Source organism: Tursiops truncatus, chromosome 1, assembly GCF_011762595.2.
Source record: "Tursiops truncatus isolate mTurTru1 chromosome 1, mTurTru1.mat.Y, whole genome shotgun sequence".
NCBI classification, from domain to species: domain Eukaryota; kingdom Metazoa; phylum Chordata; class Mammalia; order Artiodactyla; family Delphinidae; genus Tursiops; species Tursiops truncatus.
The window spans coordinates 75776727-75799467 of NC_047034.1; the positions used below are offsets into that span (position 1 = coordinate 75776727).

A 22741-nucleotide genomic window follows, 5' to 3' on the forward strand; every position below is an offset into this window, starting at 1 on the left:
TGAGCCTGCGCGTCCGGAGCCTGTGCTCCTCAACGGGAGAGGCCACAACAGTGAGAGGCCCGCGTACCGAAAAAAAAAAAAAAAAAAAAAACCAACTCTTACTAAGTGCCAGGCATGGTCCTAAGCACTTACATGTACTAACTCATTTAATCTTTGCAACAGCTCTCTGAGATAAGGAACTGTGATTATCATTCCCATTTGATAAGAAACTGAGGAGCTAAGTGGCATAGCCCAGGCCTCTGACCCTGGAGTCTACACATCTACCACTGTGCCATGCCACCTCTCGTTAATAAGCAAGGCTGTGACCACCCATAGTCAAGCCCTGATTGTCACAGTGGATCCACACAGTGGCTCACGGCTAGGAGCTAACCCCAAGCCAGTGCTTCTTGCCTTTCTGGATCACAGACCCTTTTGAGAATCTGGTGGAAACTATAGACACTCACCCCAGAAAAATGCACAAGCACACACACACACACACACACTTTAGGAAATTCACACATCCCCCTCATAAGCCTTTCCATGGCAAGTGGGAGATGGGGGCAGACCTCTGCAGTGAGTGCTTCAGCCAAGGGATATTCTCCAGTCTGGAATGAAAGGGCAGGCCTTTTGAGTTCTACAAGGTTTAATCTATTGAGAGATTAAATAAATTCAATAAAATTCCATATCTACTTTTACTTACTTTACCAGAGACCAGAACAGGAGGCAGCCTGTCCTGAGAGCCCCCATCTTTGGATCAATCTAATTACCCAACTTCTTTCCCACACCCAGACAGCTGACCACTGCTGGAAGAAATCTCATAATTCTGCCGAGTGATGCCAATGCACATACACGGTTTCTAATCCCAGCTGGGTCTTTAACACTACTTGGCAACTCTTACTTTTCCCAGATGAACAGTCATACCCAGTTCTCACGATGGTCATTCCAACCCTTGTGTAATGATTTTTTCTTTTTCTTTTTTTTTTTTTTTTTATTCCTGGCTGTGTCACGGGCTTTCTCTAGTTGCGGTGAGCAGGGGCTACTCTTCATGGCAGTGTGCGGGCTTCTCATTGCGGTGGCTTCTCTTGTTGCGGAGCACAGGCTGTAGGCATGCGGGCTTCAGTAGTTGCAGGATGCGGGCTCAGTAGTTGTGGCTTGCAGGCTCTAGAGCGCAGGCTCAGTAGTTGTGGCGCACGGGCTTAGTTGCTCTGCGGCATGTGGGATCTTCCCGGGCCAGGGCTTGAACCCGTGTCCCCTGCATTGGCAGGCGGATTCTTAACCACTGCGCCACCAGGGAAGCCCTGTATTGATTCTTTGAGCTTTAAGAGTTTTCGTCTGTTAGAAGAAGAACAGTTGCACAAATTTAAATTCACATCCTCCAGGGTTTTTTTTTTTTTTTTTTTTTTTGCGATACGCAGGCCTCTCACGTTGCGGAGCACAGGCTCCGGACGCGCAGGCTCAGCAACCATGGCTCACGGGCCCAGCCGCTCCACGGTATGTGGGATCTTCCCGGACCGGGGCACGAACCCGTGTTGCCTGCATCGGCAGGCAGACTCTCAACCACTGCACCACCAGGGAAGGCCCCTCCACGGTTTTTATCTAGTTTCTCCCTCCACTTGTGCTCTTGATGCTTTTATTTGTCTATTTGGATAGTTATTTATTTATAAGAGGCTGCCATGCCTGGCACTGGGCTGGACTCTAGGATACCTACCATGGTCTCTGTTCTCATAGAGCTTACAGCCCAGAGAGAGACTATCATTCAACAGATATTAGAAATATGATGAGGGGCACTAAAGGGAAAGTAGAGTGTATTATTCAATGTATTGATCTGGAGGTTTCAGAAAGGCTTCCCTGAGGAAATGTTATTTAAAGCTGAGTCTTGAAGGATGATATGTCAATTAGGAACACTTTGGACTGCACGTAACGGAAAACCTGACTAACAGTGAAACCATAAGAATATTTCAGAAGCTTGGAAGCAAAGGGTTCCAGGATTTTTAAGTGGCTCCACAATATAAAACACCATGAGTTGACACTTCTGCAATTTTCTTGGCTTTTCCCTCAGTTATAAGAGGGGTGCCACGAGAGAGAGTCATGGACATATACATACTAACAAACGTAGTAAGGTAGATAGCTAGTGGGAAGCAGCCGCATGGCACAGGGATATTGGCTCGGTGCTTTGTGACAGCCTGGAGGGGTGGGATAGGGAGGGTGGGCGGGAGGGAGACGCAAGAGGGAAGAGATATGGGAACATATGTATATGTATAACTGATTCACTTTGTTATAAAGCAGAAACTAACACACCATTGTAAAGCAATTATACCCCAATAAAGATGTTAAAAAAAAATCATTTGACCAAAAAAAAAAAAAAAAAGAGGGGTGCCACAGACTCAAGTGTGACTTCCTTCCATAACGTCACCCCAAAGCACAATAAAGAGAAAAGGCTCTGGTTCCCGATCAGCTCTCTTTTAAAAGGGCACAAAAATTCATCCACAAGTTCTCAGGAATTTTCCTCTTGTGTCTTTTTTTTCCCTCAGAAGTGTGTCATATGCCCACCTCAGGCACAGAAGGGGGTTACCATGATGGACCTAGCCCAATTATGATTCATCCTACAGCACAGTGAAGATATTGCTGCCTATTGGATCCCTCAAATGAGGGTCAAAGGGACCAACAGTTCTGGACATGGAAGCCTAGATAGTTCAGACAAACCCTCATACCAATAAAACCAAACCAAACCAAAACAAAAACTTTAAAAAGTCATCTTAAAAGCATCGGAGAAATAAGGAGATTTGAAGAATTGCTGAATTGGGATGCTGAGATACTGAAGAGCATGAGAAAGTGAAATGAAACCCTCCCTAAAGGCTGCTTATGCCTTGGGGTTCTTGTTTTGGAAAAGGCTGAGCTGCAATACTGGCAGCCTCAAGGGGCTAGGGTGAAAATTTCAGACTTATGTGGCTCCAGATTGCTAGTGCCCTCAGGAGCTGGCAAAGTAAGTTCTGTTTAGTGGAGATATTATCTTGAGCCTCAAGGAATTTCTATAAATAATTTATCAAAAACAGTGTCCAGCACACAGATATAACCCAAGGGTATAAAACAGCATAAATAAGAACAACAGGGGGACTTCCCTGGTTGTCCAGTGGTAAAGAATCTGCCTTACAATGCAGGGGACGTGGGTTCCATCCCTGGCTAGGGAACTAAGATTCCACATGCCGTGGGGCAACTAAGCCTGCGTGCCGCAACTATTGAGCTCACGCGCCACCACTAGAGCCCGTGTGCCGCCAACTACAGAGCCCACACACCACAACGCCTGGAACCTGTGTGCCACAACTAAAGAAGAGAAAAACCCGCATGCCATAACTAGAGAGAAGCCCGCGCGTCACAATGAAGAGCCCGTGCACTGCAACTAAGACCTGACACAGCCAAAAATAAATAAAATAAATAAATAATAAATAAAATCTAAAAAAAAAAAAATAGAACAATAGGTACCATAGATAATAGAGAGGCAGATGCCACTACATCTTTCACTTCCTAGCCTCAGAAGTGACATACCATCACTTCTGCCATGTTTGATTGGTCACATAAACAACATGAGAGAGGGACTACACTAGGGTGTGAACACCAGTAGGCAAGGGTCAGTGGGGACCATCCTGGAGGCTGCCTGCCACAATCAAGAACCACACAAGGTCAGGATGTCCTCAATCTCTGCTTCCCATCAGTGTTCTTTCGAAGTCTATCCAGGGGAGTAAAAAAGAAAAAGAAATAAAAGACAAGAGGATTAGAAGGAAGAAACAAAACTATTGATACTCATAGTGGTTGTGATTGCGTGCATAGAAAATCCCAAAGACTCTACAGTTAAGGCACATCTTCTTTCCCTCCCACGGTCACCTCTGGGATGCCAGCGCCTAAGACCACATCCTGCGGTTCACAAGCCAGTTCCACTGCCAGTTCCACTGAAGGGGAGTTAGAATCCACAGCAGATGTACAAGGTTGACCTGAAAAAGTTGAAGCCAATCAAAAGAGACAGGAAAGGATAAATCTCCAGATTTCTTTTTTTTTAAAGTCTAAACAATATAAAAAATGAGGAAAAGCAAAAGAGAGAGTTAAATAAGAAAAAAAAACTACAGAGTGAAGTAAGAAAGAGAAAGACAAATACCGTATGCTAACACATATATATGGAATTTAAGAAAAAAAAATGTTATGAAGAACCTAGGGGTAAGACAGGAATAAAGACACAGACCTACTAGAGAATGGACTTGAGCATATGGGGAGGGGGAAGGGTAAGCTGTGACAAAGTGAGAGAGTGGCATGGACATATATACACTACCAAACGTAAAATAGATAGCTAGTGGGAAGCAGCCGCATAGCACAGGGAGATCAGCTCGGTGGTTTGTGACCACCTAGAGGGGTGGGATAGGGAGGGTGGGAGGGAGGGAGACACAAGAGGGAAGAAATATGGGAACATATGTATATGTATAACTGATTCACTTTGTTATAAAGCAGAAACTAACACACCACTGTAAAGCAATTATAGTCCAATAAAGATACAAAAAAATGACATGGTAATAATAAAGCTGTATATGATATTTCAAAAAAAAAAACAAGAATGGTATGTAAAGAATACTTTAAAGAAAAGGGAGGAGGAGGAGGAAGAGAGGAAGACTTACTAGAGAAAACGAGGAGGGTTTTGGTGCAGCCTTGGGTGCACAGGAGATAGGAAGTCACGTCTGGGACATTTTACATCAGGTTTATCAGTGGTCCTTGTATCAATACTAACCCTCAAAATAGTTTGTAAATGACTTTGTAAATGTATATTTTCAGTAGCCCTGGAAACATTAGGTTTTTTAGTAGCTAAAAACAAATTTTCAGGAGGGAGGAAATTCTACCTCACCTCATTATTTTTTACAAATTTAGGTAAATGTAAATGCATGTGTGTGTGTTTTAAATGAGGCTGTTGATATTTCTGCACAACCATAAATTAGTGGCATATCAAATTAAGGGAGACATATCACTTTGAGTGCAAACTTAACATTCCATAGGCAGGGAAGGGGAGTAGTTTCTATAGTGGATAAATACATGTTGGTGAAATACAAAGCATAAATCAATGGCAATTTGGAATCATAATTATGTATTTAACATGTCTTAAGTATTTTAAATGGTCTATCTTCTATACCCATGTTTAAAAAAATAACTTTAGGGACTTCCTTGGTGGTGCAATGGTTAAGAATCCACCTGTCAATGCAGGGGACACAGGTTCGAGCCCTGGCCCGGGAAGATCCCACAGGCCGCGGAGGAACTAAGCCCGTGTGCCACAACTATTGAGCCTGCGCTCGAGAGCCCGCGAGCCACAACTACTGAAGCCCGCGCTCTCTAGGGCCTGCATGCCACAGTTGCTGAGCCGGCGTGCTGCAACTACTGAAGCCCCTGTGCCTAGAGCCTGTGCTCCAGAACGAGAAGCCACCACAATGAGAAGCCCACGCACCGCAATGAAGACCCAATGCAGCCCAACTAAATAATAAATTAAAAAAATAACTTTATTAAAGCCTATTCTGCATATCATTTAATTCACCTTTTTCAAGTGTACAATTCAATGACATTTTTAAAAGTTTACTAAGTTGGGTAACCACCACCATAAATCAGTTTAAAAATATTTTCGGGAATTCCCTGGTGGTCCAGTGCTTAGGACTCTGTGCTTTCACTGCTGAGGGCCTGGGTTCAACCCCTGGCTGGGGAACTAAGATTCCACAAGCCATGTGGTGTGGCCAAAAAAAATTTTTTTTTCATCACTCTAATAGGATCCCTCATGGCACATTTACTCTTAATCCTGTTCTCCCGCTCCTTCCCCAGGCAACCACTAATCTACTCTTTGTCTCTATAGCTTTGCCTTCTCTGGATAGCTCCCATACATAGAATCATACAATATGAGGTCTCCTGTGTTTGACTTCTTTCACTGAGCATGCTCTTTGATGTTCATCCAAGCCATAACATGTATTTTGTTCCTTTTAATTGTTGAATTGTATTCCATTGTATGGACATACCAGATTTTATCTATCCATTCTCCAGTTGATGGACATTTAGGATGTTTCCAATTTGGTTTCCTTTTTGGCTATTATATTATGGAATAATATTGCTAGGAACATTTGTGTGCAAGTTCTTATGTGGATATATATGTTTTCATAGCTCTTGGGAAGACACCAAAGAGTGGAATTGCTGGGTCATATGGTAAATATATTTCAACCTTTTGAGAAACTTCCAGTTTTCTGAAGTGACTGTACCATTTTTTATTCCCATCAGGAATGTCTAAGGCTTCCTGTTTTACCACAACCTTGCCAACATTTGTTTTTATCTGTCTTTTGTTTTGGTATTTGTTTTCTTTGGCCGACGCGCCGGCACGAGGGATCTTAGTTCCCCTACCAGGGATCAAACCCCGCCCCCTGCAGTGGAAGCGCGGAGTCTTAACCACTGGACCACCAGGGAAGTCCTTCTGTCTTTTTTTTTTTTTAATGAATTTATTTATTTATTATTTATTTATTTATGGCTGTGTTGGGCCTTCGTTGCTGCGTGTCGGCTTTCTCTAGGTGCAGCGAGCAGGGGTTACTCTTCGTTGCGGCGCAAGGGCTTCTCATTGCGGTGGCTTCTCTTGTTGCAGAGCACGGGCTCTAGGCACAAGGGCTTCAGTAGTTGTGGCTTGCGGGCTCTAGAGTGCAGGCTCAGTAGTTGTGGCACACGGGCTTAGTTGCTCCGTGGCATGTGGGATATTCCTGGACCAGGGATCGAACCAGTGTCCCCTGCAATGGCAGGCAGATTCTTTTTTTTTTTTTTTTTGCGGTACGCGGGCCTCTCACTGTTGTGGCCTCTCCCGTTGCAAAGCACAGGCTCCAGACGCGCAGGCTCAGCAGCCATGGCTCACAGGCCCAGCTGCTCCGCAGCATGTGGGATCCTCCCGGACCGGGGCACGAACCCATGTCCCCCGCATTGGCAGGCGGACTCTCAACCACTGCGCCACCAGGGAAGCCCCTGCAGGCAGATTCTTAACCACTGCACCACCAGGGAAGTCTCTTTTTGATTATAGCCATTTTAGTGGGTGTGAAATGGTACCTCACTGTGGTTCTGATTTGCATGTCCCTAATCACGAATGATATTGAGCATCTTGTCATATGCTTATTAACAATTTTTGTATCTTCCTATGCGAAATGTCTATTCAAATCTTTTGCCCATAGTTTTATTGGATTGTTTATTTTCTTAGTACTGAGCTGTAAGAGTTTGGCTATTCTCTTCTGGATATACACCATGCTGTTCTTTTTTTTTTTTTTTAATTAATATCTTTTTCGGTGAGAATAACAACTTTTATTGGGAGTTGTGGGATCTGGGTGCCCTGTCAGATTATCAGAAGAGTAACATGAGATAACTCTGCACACCCCCAGGACAGCTCGTCCCCACCCTCCACAGCAGTTGCAGGGTTAGCCCCCCACCCCTGGGCACTGCTGGGCCCTCCGCACCCCGTCCTGCAGCCCGTGGCCAGCTCCTGCCAGGCGCCCCACTGCCCACTGCGGCGGGAAGCCTGGGACACCCTGCCAGGCTGCGGGGGGCTCGTTTTATTTTTAAGTCAGTCAAGTTTGCAGCCTGGCTCAAGGCCAGCTCCCAGGGCCACCAGGCAGCTAAAACCCTGTCTGGCCAACCCAGCTCCAGACCCACACTTGTCCCCAGAGCCTCGGAGACCCTCTCCTGCACTGGATAAAAAGTGCAAACATGTGGCTCTATCTGCGTTTGTTAAATAATGGATAAAAACAGGCTCAGAGCCTGTGGCGCCCAGCCCAGACCTCGGTCCTTGCGGCGTCTGGAGTCACGGCCCCCGCAGGCAGAGCCCCTGTCTGAGGCCTTATTGCTGTGCGTGGGGCTGGACCCTCGAGGCCCACCCGGAGTCAGGCAGGAGAAATGCAGGCTGGGCTGTCCGACTGGTTCCAACTGCCAGCTTTACCAATGCAGCATTTATTTTTAAATTAAATTAAATTTAATTTAAAAACACGAAATGCGTCACCAGGTAGTTTTCTTGGCTGGGGCGCCAAAGCTGGGTGGCAGCAGCAGCATCACATGAGGCCACTTAAGGCAGCTCCTGCAGGCAGCGGCCCGTCTGTCTGCCTGTCCTTTGTCACCATCCCTAGGGCGGCCGCCATGGAGACAGCTGGGCCAGCTGGGGCTGCAGTGGTGACGGCCACAGCCAGCATAGGAGAGACTGCCAGGGTGGCCAGGGAGGGGCCGGTGTTGCTCAGTACTGTGGTGGCCGCCATGGCAGCCTCGGGAAGGACGGCCACGACTGGGGCAGAGGTCACTTCCACAGGTGCAAGGGAGGCCAGGTCTGGAGGCGTGCTGGTGGCACACTCAGCCCACTCTGTGGGCCACACGGGCCCAGGGCCCTTCCCTGGACACCTTGCAGGCCACGTCTGTCCACAACACTCCCGCCCACACCTGGGGACTGACACGGGCGGCGGGGGGCGGCCTCCTGACCAGGACCCACACTAACAGCCTCCGAGGCAACAGCCGCCATCAGCTTGTCCTCACGGCTCCTGGAGGCCACCAGGGGCGCCTTCCTGGTAACACATGTGTTCCAGGCACCCGGAGTGGCCGGGCCAAGGGTTCTCTCTGGGCCCTGGTTCAGGCCACCCTGGGCATCGCCATGACCTCTCTCCACTGGGGAGCTGCACCTGGGCCCTGACTCAGAGCAGCAGAAAGGCTGGAAGCCAGCGAACTTGGCCCAGCCTTTTTCCTCTGGAGCCAAGGCACTGGAGGAGCTGGCCACCCACACACTGGAACCCACGCCCATCGCCACTGCCGGGCCGGGCCCGAAGCCATGGAATTCTCCGGCTCATCAAACACCGTCCACGGGGCACCTGCTTCTGAGCCACCCTAACACGAGGACCTTCCTTCTGGGCGGCAGCCCAAGGGGCGCCCGCCCGCCCGAGCCGTGTCCCCATCTGCTCTCGAGCTCTCCTCCCTGCCCTGGCCTCGGAGCTCCGGGCCGTCCTTCTGGCAGCTCTCTGAAGCATGAGGGCCCCCGAACCTGGCTCTGGTCACTTGGGCCACACGGACGTCCTCCCAGAGGTCGTCGTCCTTGTCGAAGGGCTGGATGTGGTCACTGCAGCAGGCCTCAAACAGAGCGGCACCGGGGCTGTCGACGCTGAAGTTGATCTCCACGATCCTGTCAAATGGGGCGTTGACGCTGTTGTCCTGCTCAGCAAACTCCTCGTTGCTGAAGCCAAACTGGTCCACGAAGGTGGCTGTCATCTGCTGGACCTGGTACCCGGAGAAAGCCTGCTGAAGGGCCAGCTCATTAGGGAAAATGCCCCCCACGTCCTCTTCCTCACTTGAGGGGTGAAGATGGCGGGTGCTAACCAGGTCCACCGCGTTCCTGCGGTTGGCCTCCACCAGCGTCTCCTCCACAAAGCTCTCCCAGCGCCCGCGGCAGTCCCAGGGGAGCCCTCGGATGACCTCGCTGAGCTGGGTCTGCATGGGGCCCCCCTCCAGGTTCTGCACCACCGTGTTGGCGATCAGGTGAGGTGCCCCATGTTCCCGTGCCTCATGCCACCCACTGCCTGTGTGTGGTCACTGGCTTCCCAGGCCTCCAGGATCCTCTGGACCAGGCAACACTTCTGGAACAGGTAGGCCGCCACCATCGTGCTCTCGGGGCGGCTGGCGGCAGGCTGGGGGGTTGCAGAGCAACTAAGCCCGTGCGGTGGCTTCTCATCGCGGTGGCTTCTGTTGCTGCGGATCACGGCCTCTAGGCGCAGGGGCTTCAGTAGTCGTGGCACGCGGGCTCTAGAGAGCAGGCTCAGTAGTTGTGGTGCTCAGGCTTAGTTGCTCCGCGACATGTGGGATCTTCCCGGACCAGGGATCGAACCCGTGTCCCCTGCTTTGGCAGGCGATTCTCAACCACTGTGCCACCAGGGAAGCCCCGAATGCATGCTTTAAAAGCCAGACATAACAAAGAATATATTCTGTCCTGTTCCATTCTCATAAAATTAAAAAATGGGCAAAATTAAATGATTGTGCCTTATTCACAACAGCCAAAAGATGGAAACAACTGAAGTGTCCATCAACAGATGTATGGGGGACTTCCCTGGTGGGGCAGTGGTTAAGAATCCGCCTGCCAATGCAGGGGACACGGGTTCAAGCCCTGGCCTGGGAAGATCCCACATGCCGCGGTGCAACTAAGCCCGTGCGCCACAACTACTGAGCCTGCGTTCTAGAGCCCGCGAGCCACAGCTACTGAGCTCATGTGCTGCAACTACTGAAGGCTGTGCGCCTAGAGCCCGTGCACCGCAACGAAGAGTAGCCCCTGCTCGCTGCAACTAGAGAAAGGGTGTGCACAGCAACGAAGACCCAATGCAGCCAAAAAAAGAAGTACCTACAAATATTGTACATGAGATTCCTAGAATAGGCAAATTCATAGAGACAGAAAATGGATTAGAAGTTACCAGGGGGACTTCCCTGGTGGTGCACTGGTAAAGAATCTGCCTGCCAATGCAGGTGACACGGGTTCGAGCCCTGGTCTGTGAAGATCCCACGTGCCGTGGAGCAACTAAGCCCATGTGCCACAACTACTGAGCCTGCATGCCACAACTACTGAAGCCTGCACACCTAGAGCCCATGCTCCACAACAAGAGAAGTCACCGCAATGAGAAGCCCGTGCAGTGCAATGAAGGGTAGCCCCCACTCACCACAACTAGAGAAAGCCCGCGCACAGCAATGAAGACCCAACGCAGCCACAAATTAATTAATTAATTAAAAAAAAAAGTTACCAGGGGCTGCAGAGAGGTGGAAATGGGGCGTAATTGCTTAATGGTCACAGAGTTTCTATTTGGGGTGATAAAAATGTTTTGGAAATTATATGGTAGTGATGTTTGCACAACATTGTGAATGTAATTAATGGCACTGAATTGTACACTCAAAAATGGTTAAAATGACAAATTTCATGTTTATATATTTTACCACAATCTTAAAAAGTTAATAATGGAATATATTGAAAACCATTGCATTGTACTTTAATTGGGTGAATTGTATGGTATGTGAATTATATCCCAATAAAGGTTTTTTGAAAACCTAAATGATTGTTTTTAGGATTCATATTTAGGTGGTAAAACAATAAAGAAAAAGCAAGTAAGTGGTTACGATAAATATCAGGACAGTAGGACAGTGGTTACTTTGGGAGGGTTGAAGGAGTCTATGACCAGCAAGCAGTATTATGGGGGATTTCTGGGGTGAAGGCAATGTCCTTTTTCTTGAACTGGGTTGCTGTTGCAGGGGGGTTTCATTTTATAATAATCCATTGAAATATACATTTATGTTTAGTGCATTTTAAATATGTGGATTATTTTTCACAATGTTTTTTTTCTAAATTTAAAATTCAGCAAGGGGATTTCCCTGGCAGTCCAGCATTTAAGACTCCATGCTTCCAATGCAGGGGACACGAGTCTGATCCCTGGTCGGGGATCCCGCATGCTGCGTGGCCAAAAAATAAAGATAAATTAAAAAGTTTAAAATAATAAAATTTAGCAAGAACAAAGTATTGGGGGGTTGAGGTGGATGGTTCGTTGAGTAGATAAGAAGTGTTTGTTAACCAGTTGAGCAGAGGGGGTAAGAGAGTTCTATGCGGACAGAGCAGCATGGGAAAGTCCCTGAAGCACAAAAGAGTATGGTGAACCTGAGGAACAGAAAGCCCAATTCTGACAGGGCTTAGAGAACAAGAGGAAAGAGGTGTGTGTGACATGAAGTCCAGAGACTGGGCAGAGGCCAGATGGCAGAAGGCCAGATGGCCAGATGGCAGAAGGCTGGGGCAGCCATATGGGGGTGTTTTAAACGTTGTCCTAAGGGACCAGTGGGATGTCATTGAGGGGTTTTAAAGCAGCAAAGTGACCTGCTCAAATCAGTCAGCAGGTCAATCTGCCTGGAGTGTAGGGCATGGATTGGACAGGCTCTGGGGAAGGAGCCAGGAGACTAGTTGGGAAGCTGTTTCAATAATCCTGGGGGTTGATGGAAGCTTGGACTAGGGTAGAGGCAGTGAAGAGGTGAGAAATGCAGCATCCTTGTGCCCTGTGTACATTTAACTTTTTTTTTTTTTTTTTAACATCAACAGGTTTATTGAAATACAAGAGCAGAGACCCTCCTCTCCCGCTGAGGTCCTGGCAGTGTTGGCCTCAGGCTCTGTGCTTCCACGTGTCCTGCAGCTGGAGAGAGCGCTATCTCATTTTTGTATGTAGTTGAAAATACTTTAATGTTATATTGTATAACCTATTATATACTGTACATTACTATACACTGGCTTATACATACATACTTGCACATACATTTTGTTTACAGAGTTGTGCACACAAAACCATGGCTGCTGTATTTTTTTTTTTTTTTTAACTTTTGGCCCCACGGTGCGGCATGAGGAATCTTAGTTCCCCAACCAGGGATTCAACCTGTGCCCCCTGCAGTGGAAGTGCCAAGTCTTAACCACTGGACCGCCAGGGAAGTCCCATGACTGCTGTATTTTATGAGTGATTTAAGGGATTTCCAAAAGTTATGTTGACTATGTAACTTTTGCCTTATGTACTGACTTTAGAACCTAACCTTGGTATAAGGTGCAACTCCATTGTTGCTGGATGTAAGAGATATTTAGGAGATTTGGTGACTGATTGGAATAGAAGGGAGAAGGAGAGGGACTAATTAAATGACACTCCCAGGTCTGTTGCCTAAATAACTGAGTAGATGGTGGTTCTGTTTATTGAGATGGGGTTCACAGGGGTAGGGATAGTTGGAGGGTAGAGATGATAAGCTCATGTCAAAAATGAAGAAAAAGGTTGACAGATTGAATAGTGAACACCCATATGCCCACCACCCAGATTCTACAGGTCACTTATTGCTACATTTTCTTTTTCACATCTCCCCATATATCCAGAGGAATTCATTTTTGAACAAGCTGAACCTGTGCTACCTAAGGGACTTCCAAGTGTCGTGTTTAGAAGGACATTCAAAGAGCAGGCTACACATGCTGCCTCCTCTTTTTCACCTCCCATTCACAATCAATTCCCTAGAATTTGGCTTTTGACATCTTCCTCCTGAAGGTGCTTTTCACTAAGGACACTGACTACTGAGGACTCCAAAACTGAACACTCATCATCGTCCTGTAAAACTTGCTCCTCACCCTGCATATCCTTACCCAAACCTCAAACTTGGGAGTCTTCCTAGACATCTCCTGTAGCGAACAGCTTCTGTCAATCCCATCTCCTAAATGTCTTTAAAAGATGTCCCTTCCCTTTTCATCCTCTCTACCATTAACAAAGTTCTGGATATCAGAGTTTCTCAGTTTTATTGATATTGAAGAATTACAATTTCAACCTCTGAACAGGTTCGGGTCTCTACCCTCTCTCCAGCTCATCTACTCCTATCCACTTGTCTGTCCATCTAATGTATCTTTTTTAAAAATAAATTTGTTCACATCACTTTTCTTTTACAACCCTTTATAGGTGCTTATCCCCAAGTTGGCGTGACTTCTATAGTGCTTCAAGATCTTCCAGAAAGCCTGAAATTTCCAACCTCATGCCTAGCTACTCCCCCACAGTATTTTTACTACTTAGTGGCTCTTCAAATATACCAACCACACTTCCTGCTTTATTTCCTCCTCCAGAAGACCTACCTGAAAGCCAGGCTAGGTGGCTCCCGAAGAATCCTGAGAATATCTATCATTAGATATTCAGGTCTCCATAGAGCTAAAAATCCTTGAGGACGATTTTTTAATATTCTTTATAGCCAGAATACTTAGCACTCTGTTTAACACAAACATACACTCTGTTTACTTTAGCTGAACTTTGCATACACCCAGTGCTTTGTTCATCCTCCCTTTCCCTTCCAGCAAAATCCTACTCAAGCTTGCATCCCTCCATAAAGCTTTCCCCGGCCCCTCCAAGTAGTTAGGGTCTCTGACTCCTTTATCTGAACTTAGTACATTTTATTTTACTTATTTTTTTCCTCCAGTTTTATTGAAATATAATTGACATACAACACTGTATTGAATTTAATATATTTTAAGTTTTTCTATACAACGAACTGCCATAAGTGTTAACAGGTTCACCATATGGTAACTAACAGCAATCCTATCCATGCTTCGGGGCTCTGTGGAAAGCCACCTCCTCCATTTAACAGTACCCCGATTCCTACAGATAATTACTTCTTTTAACTCAGTTCTTGATGCTTATATCTATTTAGCACTTGATATTCTTTCATGATAGCTGCTTACTATTGCTTTCCTGGTTTCCTTCCTCTCCTCCCCGGTAGACTGTCAACTCCTCGGGGCTGGGACTGTGGTCCAACTCGTCTCGGACTCCCTCTCCAGACTTGGCGGGGCGCTTTGCAAATGCAGTAAGAATGCATCTCCGGGAAGCTCCTGGAGGGACAGAGCCCGTTAGTGGTGCCTCTGCCGGCGGAGCTGCCCGCCCGTCCGTCCACCGGCCGGGGCTCCGCCCCGCGAGCTGGTTTGGACCAGTACACCGAGGGCGGACGACCCTGCCTCTGCCAGCCCGGTCTCTGACGCCCAGAGGCGATCAGAATGGGCCCAGGGCTTCCCTGGTGGCACAGTGGTTGAGAGTCCGCCTGCCGATGCAGGGGACACAGGTTCGTGCCCCGGTCCGGAAGGATCCCACGTGCCGCGGAGCGGCTAGGCCCGTGAGCCATGGCCGCTGAGCCTGCGCGTCCGGAGCCTGTGCTCCGCAACGCAACGGGAGAGGCCACAACAGTGAGAGGCCCGCCTACCGAGAAAAAAAAAAAAAAAAAGAATGGGCCCAGACGTCCGCGCATAGAAGCTGACGCCCTACGAGAGCGCTACCCGAGCGCGCGGCGCGGGTCGAGCAGGCCCGCGCTGGCCGGGTTGCAGTCGCAGGGGCGGGGCACGGAGTGTCTCTCGCCCGCTCATTGGCCCTCGTGCTGACGGACAGGCGAAGGAGCTGCTAAGACGCTGATGGGTTAAGAACTGCTATGCGGGCAAAGTGTAAGTAAATAAATAAAAGGCGGTGGAGGAGCGGAGGGAATGGCGGGTGTCAGTTTTAGAGCTGCTGGGGCTTATCTAGTCCCCGGCTGGGGAAGGACGGCAGTCCCTGTTTCACCCTCTTCCTCCATAAGCTGGGCCGGGGACGTCCTGCTTTCTGTAAAGTTGTCCAGGCAGCAGAATCACAGAGGACGGGTCCCACGGGACTAAGCCTTCATTCCAGTTCTTTCAGCTCCAGCCTGGAGGCTCCGGTTTCCTGTGGTCAACCTCGAAGGACCGCAGGGTCCCGCCACCCTGTGGTCTAGCTCCGGTCTGGGTGCTACAGCGCCCTCCCCTCAGGCATTGGCACGACACTGTCCGAACTGGCCTCCCAGGTTCCTGCCTGGCTGGCTGCCGACTAGACATCCTAAAAGGCAAATGTGAACACATATTCTGCTTGAAACCACCGGTGCCCTAGCGGGCCGGTGCCTAGCGGGCAGAGGTGCCAAGAGGCCCTTTAAGCCGGGCAGATGAGTCATTCGTGATGAGCTCCTGCTCATCTTTCCAGACTCATCTGGGAGGAACAACCACCGTCAGGTCCTTTCAGCCTTTGTGCTTCTGCATGAGTTGCCCCTTCGCCTGGTCCGTACCTGCCTCTTGTACCTTCTACTTCTCCTGGAGAAGCTCCGACCTCACCCCTGCAGAGGCCTTCCCTGGTGCACCCCTACTGCCCCCAGCCCTACTCCCAGCTCTGGCCCGGTTATCAAGTGCTCTGAGCATACTGGCGCTCTGGCAGCTCTGTACCACAACACTAATCACACCTGCTAGGTTCCTGGAATGTGAGCAACCTGAAGGAAGGAACTGTATGGTTTCCGAATGTGTATCCCGCAGTCTAGCACGGTGCACGTCGACGGTTCAATCAATGTACACTGAATGAATAAACACATGGACTCCACGGATCAGAGTGAAGATTAAAAAGTGTCAGGCAGGACTGTGCATTTCGGGGGCTCACCAAAGACATGAATCATATCTTTTTCACTTCTGAATCCTGATAGCCAGCTAACAAAGTGACATTCCTTTTAAATGTGTGAATAAATTCAAGATGACAAATACTGAAGTTAAACCATTTAGTTTTGGTCCCGACAAAGCCTGTTGGAAAGACTTCAGCTCAGTTAGTGGGGGTGGGGCAGTGGGCCTCAGGGGCCAGACACTGAAGAAAATCGGGCAGGCTTAGGAGGGTGTGTTTGTGTGAGACAACAGACACAATGAGGCCAAATCCAAGAGGTGTTTACTGTAACGAGTATTCCAGGAGGGTGGGATGGGGTCCCCCAATCTGATCCTCCAAGGCTCTGTCTGCGGTGACTCACTCTTCCTTGGGCTCAGAGGTGGGGCTGATATTTGTTCCCCAAGTTGGGCCCTGCTCCCTCTGGTCCTTGGCACCCCTAATGTCTCCAGCCACTAGAGCCACATTCCTCAGATAATTAGTGTTGAAGCAGTTGATCTGTTCATCCCCAGGACTCAGTTTACAGCAGAAGGCAGAGTCTCGCCAGAAGTTACGTCGGGGACCACACAGGTCATCAATAAAGGCTGATTTCTGATGAAGGAGTAAAGCAGACATGATAGGGGAGGAAGGTTGTCAGAGGTCAGGCCTGGTTACTTGGATGTCCGAAGTCCCCCTTCCCTCAGTTTCTACTGCTCTCTCCCTAGATCCCTTCTGGGGCTCAGAGAGAGTACAAGGCTGCCTTCCACAGCTAGACTCCTTGTGATGGACAGATGTGAACATCTGGAAATGCCAGAAGCTAGAGGCCCAGAGAAGGCATAATAGGCACTTAGAGATGGGGAGCAGGTCAGGTCAGGAGTGAAGACTCCTGGAACCAAGAAAAAAGATCTCCCCAGTAGTCCTCATTATTTCTGTGGGCTGGTTTGAGGTACTAAAAGAAGGGGTATCCTGCAGTTCCAGCCCTCTCTCTCCCCTCCTCTGCGTTCCTCTGGAGACTATGACCCCCTGCCCTCACACTCACCTCCTCCTCAGCACAGCAGGCCTGCTCTGGAAACGGCAGGTCACAGCAGCGGGCAGTCACGTTCTGGATCAGCCCAGGAATCTGCTTACTATGTTGGTGGGAAACAGGTAGGGGTCAGGGTCTTTGGGTGTCTCCAGGCATCAAAATGGTGCTTGCAGACCATGATTTTGCTTTTCCCAAGAGTGCCCCAGAGGGTGCCCCAAAAGGGAGGTTTTGGAGAAGGGAAAAGAGTTGGGGAAGAACTGGGCAAGACTCACTGCTTGGTGAAAACCCTTTGATTTCCACAGAGATGACTCATGAAGTTGGGGGTGATTCGGCTGAGGTCCAGGGTCAAGATGTCCCGGTCATAGTTGGGATAGGGAGCCTGCCGGGCAAAGCACTCATCTCGGGCAGGGCTAGGAGGGTAGTGGCAACACGAGTAGTGGTGGGTATTTGTAGCCTTTTCCTGATCACAGTAGCCATCAAGGGTATCCTTCCACTGTGGGCCAGAGAAAGGAAAATCAGAAGCCTGGACACTTGGCCCTCCTGACCCACTGCTTCCCTCACTGCCCTACGCTATGAGATGAGGGACTTTCAGCCCCAGGTGCCAAAAGGGAAGGGCAAAGAACCAGAGGGCAAGGAGGCAGCTGTGGATGTATGGGATTGGGAAGGTGGAAGGGTGGAAGAACAGATGAGGTTCGGAGCTGGCCACAGGAGATGTGCTGGAACGGTAGACAGAGAGGGTCAGGTGAGGCCAGAGCTGGACAGATGGATGGCAGACAGGTACATGTGTAGGGTATTGGGTGGACGAGGCCAGGAGTGCAGGATGAAAGTGCACGATGAACAAACTCAGACAAAGAACACAGTGGATGCACGGACATTCACAAGCAGATGAATGGGCAGACATGCTCACAGGGGGTAGGTACATGGATGACAAATAGGCTGGTGGGATCAGAGGTCAGAGACAGGAGGGCAGGCAGACAGGCTCTCAGGATGCTGGGATGCCCACTTACGGCCTTCCATGTACAGGTGTGGTTGTTCCCCTGCTGGCAGCAGTGCTGGAACTCCCCCTCCAGCTGGGTCAGAGCCTGCAGCTGCCTTTGGATGGGGTCAGTAGCTGGGAGGTTGCGTGGCACACAGCAGAAGCGTCTTAGGTGGCAGATGTTCTTGATATTGTCCAGTGTGGGTAGCCCAGGGGGAAAAGGCAGCTCAGGACCCGAAGAAATACCAGGCTGGTGGCTGGGGCAGGCCTGGAGCTGGTAGTGTGGCCGGGGAGCTTCGTCTTGGAAGCAGGAGAATCGAGCCTCCCCCTGACGTTTGCAGCACCAATGGGGTCGGGTCTTAACAGAAAACTCGGCCTCACAGAACCGGGTCATTGCGTCCTCCCACTAGAGCAAGAGGAGTAGATCAGCCCGGTAGCCCACTCTCCACATACCTGTTTTCCTCCCAGACTCCAAAAAGGACCCTGGGTATGCAGCTAATAAAGAGACAGAGGCTGTCCTCTGCTCTTCTGGCACAATGAGGAGGCCCAAGGTAGGGCCAATGAAAGGGACCTGAGGTTCCTGCATACCCAGGCCTAGGCCTCTAGTCCTTGAAACACACACATACTGTCTGGGGGTTAAAGGACATCCCCAGGATCAAGAGCCCAACCCTTACCGTGACTTTCGCACAGTCCAAGCGGTTTGTGTAGCTGTGACAGCGGCAGCAGCGGGAATATCCAGTCTCCAGCAAATTGAGGGTCTCACCCTGACGAACAAGGTGGGAAAAGCCAGTCTGTGGCAGGTTCCAAGGGCCGTACACCACATGCTGACGATTAGGAAGGCAGATCTGGTCCAGATTGTCCGGAGAAGGCCGCCCAGGGGGGAAGCCATCCAGCCGGTGGCCCCAGCCACCTTGGTGTCGGCCCTGTTGGCAGCGCTGGGCTGGATTCGAAGACTTAGGCTCTGGGGGGCTGTGGTCCATGAAGGGAGCCAGCTTTTCTAGAATGGGGAGAACAGAGTGGGAAGGGGGAACATGCAGAGGGATAGAGAAGGGCTGGATTGAGTTGGGAGGACTGAAAGAAGTTGGGGTTGAGGAGAAAGTGTTGGGAGGATATAGAGGAAAAGGGGACAAATGAATTCGTGGCTCTTAACTTCAGAATGACTGACCAAAAGGAAGAGACCTGAGTCATGAAAGGTGTCACCCTTATAGCTCCCTGACCCCGAATCACGCCTGCTCCCTTTGCTGCTTCCCAAGGCTCAGAATACCTGCTCCCCCACCCCACTACCCCGACCAGGGTCTGAGCATTAAAGCTGGGGGATGAACAGACTAAAGCTGTCACTCACTCACTCTCTGCTTAGATTGCAAGGTCATCTCCTCTTGATAAAGGAAAGATGGGTCTACTGGGGTAGAAGGAGATGCGTAAAACAACATTCATGTTGGGACGGGCATCTCTAGAAGACAGGCCAGTTCCCATTCATAAAAAGTAACTCAATAGGGCTTCCCTGGTGGCGCAGTGGTTGAGAGTCTGCCTGCCGATGCAGCGGACACGGGTTCGTGCCCCAGTCCGGGAAGATCCCACATGCCGCGGAGCGGCTGGGCCCATGAGCCATGGCCGCTGAGCCTGCACGTCCGGAGCCTGTGCTCCACAATGGGAGAGGCCACAACAGTGAGAGGCCCACTTCAAATAAAAAAATAAATAAATAAAAAATAAAAAAAATAAAAAAAGTAACTCAATAGAGGGACTTTCCTGGTGGTCCAGTGGTAAAGAATCTGCCTTCCAATGCAGGGGACGCGGGTTCGATCCCTGGTCAGGGAACTAAGATCCCACATGCCACAGGGCAACTAAACCTGCATGCCACAACTACTGAGCTCGCACGCCTCAACTAGAGAGCCCACGCATTCTGGAACCTGCGCACCACAACTACAGAGCCCATGTGCCCTGGAGCCTATGCGCCACAACTAGAAAAGAGAAAAAAACCCGCACGCCACAACTAGAGAGAAACCTGCATGCCGCAACGAAAGATCCCGCATGCCTCAACAGAGATCCTGCGTGCTGCAACAAAGACCCAACGCAGCCCAAAAATCAATCAATAAATAAAATTAAAAAAAAAAGAAATAGCATATATGCTTTAAAAAAAAAAGGAACTCAATAGAGAAGTGAAAATAAATGCTACTTTTGTGTCATGTAATCTTATAATTTTATAAAATAGGTATTATTTCCCCAATTTTACAAATAAAGAAACTAAGGCTTAGAGAGGTAACTTACCCAAGGTTATTACACAGCTAGTAAGTGGCAGAAGCCCCAAAGCCCATGCTGTCAGCCACGGGTAGGCAGGAGGGTAAAGAGGGGAAGGAGTCACTTACCTTCCTTCTGTTCAATAGGGACCTGGGGAGGGGACAGCTCTTCTTGTAGGGGGACGGCCTCTTGAGGGAGAGGCGGATCCCCTGCAAGATAGGGGCGAGGACACAAAAGAGCAAGGCTCAGGCTGATGTCAGCAAGATGTAGTGGGTGGGGGTGAGGGAAAGGGCAAGCACTCACCTTTCTTTTCCACAGGGAGTTGGGGAGGGGGCAGCTCCTCTTGGACAGGGTTGGCTTTCTGAGATGGAGATGGCTGTACTACAGAAAGCGGAGTATGTATGTAGCCCACTCCTTCTTCCCCTCCCATTCTGAAGATCAGGAAGTAAGTCAGACTAGAAACCTAGAGGTGCAACTGAGACTTACCTTCACTCTGTCCTTCAAAGTGAGGGCTATGCTGAGAGGTGTCGGGGTGATCCATGGGGAGAGCTCTGGTCAGAGGTGGGGAAGGGGGTGCAGCAAAGCCAACTACCGGCAAGAAGGGAGATGGTCAGAGCCTACATTTCCTCCTGGAACCCCAATCCCATGCCACTCCCCCAAACTCTTACCTTCTTGAAAGGGGTGGGTGAGGTGCACTGGCCCCAGCTCCCTCTGCCCTGAAGCTTTGCTACCTGGAAGAGGAACGGTGAGTCAGGGGTGGTTTCCCTTTCCTGGCCCTGAGCATGGGAAGGGGAGGCAGTAGAGGTTAAGAGCTTAGAAAAGATGACCAAGACACCAGAAGCCTCTCTGTACTGCTCCTGCCCCATGTCCCCTAAGCCACCCCCCAAACACACCTGGTCAAGGCCGATTGGGTGTGATAATCTGACAGCCTCACCTCTACCATGCTCAAAGCCTTGGGTCTCCCAAGTCCAGGCCTAAAGGGAGTGTGACACATGGGGCTGGGGAGGAACGCCTTAATCTTGTGTCAGTGTCTTTCCCTTACAGCTTCTGGGCTCTCTCCACAGTCCAGACCTTGAACTGGCTGGAGCCTCACCTGCCCATCTCCTCCACCCTCCTGCCTACCACAGGCCCTTTAAACATCTTTGGGCCTTCTGGTAAGGAGCCCACGCAGAAGTTGAAGTGCCTCCCCTTCAGCCAGTCTCAGATCCCCCTTAGTTCAGGTCTCAATTTAGGACCTGGGAAACTGGGATGGTTCAGGACTCCTGAGGCAATATGGAGAGCCCACGCATTCTGGAACCTGCACACCACAACTACAGAGCCCATGTGCCCTGGAGCCTATGCGCCACAACTAGAAAAGAGAAAGGCATGTAAGAGAAAGCCACAGGGAACGTAATCACCTGTAGCTGATCTGCAGTCACAAAAGACCAGGACCTGGGAAGAACAAGACAGGGCCTTCCAGATAGATTAGATCTATGACCCTCATGCAATAGTTTCCCACAGTAACGTTTTGTTTGGCATCCAAGCAGATAACGTGTGTGTGAGCTAGAGAGTGGCTGTGCCTGGTCCCCTGTAGATGGATGATGCCCTCTCTTCTCCTAACCAGGCAGGGAGCCAGTCAAGGCTCTCTGGGTCAGTAGACTGGTTTTGAGCAGCCTGGGAGCTCCTCTTCTCACTTCTGGCTAATAGGTGCCACATACACATCAGGCCCCTCACTCTGTGAATCCATCCATCCCCGCAGTTGTCCGTTTGACTCCAATATGTGTTTCTTGGCAGCAATCTCTAGCAACTCCTTTCTTTCTGTACCCCTGCTCCCCTCCCTGGTTAAAGGCTCCAGTGCCTAGGCTCACCACAGGCCTGCTCAGAAAAAGGCAGCCAAATGGGGCATCCTTTTGCTGGTGATGAGCCATCTGGGATGGCTGGACCCAGGCCCCAGGCCCATGCTGGCCAGGCCCCCTTTCCAAGTGCTGGCTCTGACCCCAACTCACCTCCCTTAGAGGCTACAGAAGCAACAGCTAAACAGGCCAAGACCAAGGCTGCTCTGGACGTGGTCCCCATCCTGGGGCAAGGACTGGTCAGCGGCCACCCAAGTAGGTCCTCTCAGGCAGATCTGATTTGAAGAGCCGGGCTTCTGGAAACCTGCTTCTCCAGTTGCTGTTACTGCTGTTGTGAACTTCAGGGCTGGTTCCTTCTCCTCTTTATAGTCTATCTGGGGACAGCTACCGCCCTCCTCAGCATCCGGCCATGACTCAGTCCCAGCTGCTCCTCCTCTGGCAGACACTCCTCCCACACACCCTGAAGGCTCCTGACAGGATTGAGAACAATGGTGAACCCAACCCCAAGAGAAACTGATTCTGAGAATCCTGGAGCAAGAGAGGTCTGAGACTTTGTTTTGTGCCTCAATTTCTCCATTTGGCCTTCTTTGGAGAATGGATCTGACCACCTGCTGAATTGGGGCTGGGGAAACAGGGCACTGAGGAGTTTAGACAGGGGAACAGGACAGCTATCCCAGGGAGCTCCCCGACCAGTGAGAGCCATGGGCTGCCCCTTTTCAATTAC

General features: G+C 49.8%; 2 protein-coding genes across 10 annotated transcripts; both read right to left on the reverse strand.

Annotated features, from left to right (window-relative positions):
* Nucleotides 1-604: 604 nt before the first annotated feature.
* On the reverse strand, nt 605-16095 carry LOC101328265 (serine/threonine-protein phosphatase 6 regulatory subunit 2-like). Of its 4 annotated transcripts, XR_012333309.1 has the most exons (4): nt 14246-16095; nt 9029-9261; nt 3859-3965; nt 605-1311 (listed from the first exon to the last, which is right to left on the reverse strand). XR_012333309.1 is itself a non-coding variant. In XM_073808152.1 (3 exons), exons 2-3 carry the CDS (start codon nt 9250-9252, stop codon nt 1176-1178), a joined length of 360 nt encoding a protein of 119 aa, XP_073664253.1. In that variant the 5' UTR covers nt 9253-9261; nt 14246-16095; the 3' UTR covers nt 605-1175. The 4 variants fall into 4 exon arrangements, 3 of the variants coding, with proteins under 3 accessions (XP_073664253.1, XP_073664256.1, XP_073664252.1); XM_073808152.1 differs by lacking the exon at nt 3859-3965; XM_073808155.1 differs by lacking the exon at nt 605-1311 and having other exon boundaries at nt 1325-3965.
* A 144-nt stretch (nt 16096-16239) lies between these two features.
* Nucleotides 16240-22519, reverse strand: ECM1 (extracellular matrix protein 1). 6 transcript variants are annotated; one of them, XM_073808077.1, is made up of 11 exons: nt 22171-22482; nt 21583-21616; nt 20854-20916; nt 20672-20773; nt 20489-20566; nt 20314-20394; nt 18625-18947; nt 17982-18356; nt 17247-17467; nt 16990-17077; nt 16240-16562 (listed from the first exon to the last, which is right to left on the reverse strand). In XM_073808077.1, the coding sequence occupies exons 4-11, from the start codon at nt 20724-20726 to the stop codon at nt 16332-16334; spliced, it is 1452 nt and encodes a 483-aa protein (XP_073664178.1). In that variant the 5' UTR covers nt 20727-20773; nt 20854-20916; nt 21583-21616; nt 22171-22482; the 3' UTR covers nt 16240-16331. The 6 variants fall into 6 exon arrangements, with proteins under 6 accessions (XP_073664178.1, XP_033716000.1, XP_033715980.1 ...); XM_033860109.2 differs by lacking the exon at nt 21583-21616 and having other exon boundaries at nt 17982-18134; nt 22171-22519; XM_033860089.2 differs by lacking the exon at nt 21583-21616 and having other exon boundaries at nt 22171-22493.
* Nucleotides 22520-22741: the final 222 nt, after the last annotated feature.

What these genes read in the sequence shown, in the direction of transcription:
- LOC101328265 (XM_073808151.1), bottom strand. Translation starts at nt 9,252, where the DNA reads ATGACAGCCACCTTCGTGGACCAGTTTGGCTTCAGCAACGAGGAGTTT.
- ECM1 (XM_033860089.2), bottom strand. Translation starts at nt 22,240, where the DNA reads ATGGGGACCACGTCCAGAGCAGCCTTGGTCTTGGCCTGTTTAGCTGTT. An exon ending in CTTTGAAGGACAGAGTGAAG is followed by an intron (nt 20,567 to 20,671) that starts GTAAGTCTCAGT and finishes CGCTTTCTGTAG; the next exon opens with TACAGCCATCTCCATCTCAG. An exon ending in TGGACTGTGCGAAAGTCACG is followed by an intron (nt 18,357 to 18,624) that starts GTAAGGGTTGGG and finishes CTCTTGCTCTAG; the next exon opens with TGGGAGGACGCAATGACCCG.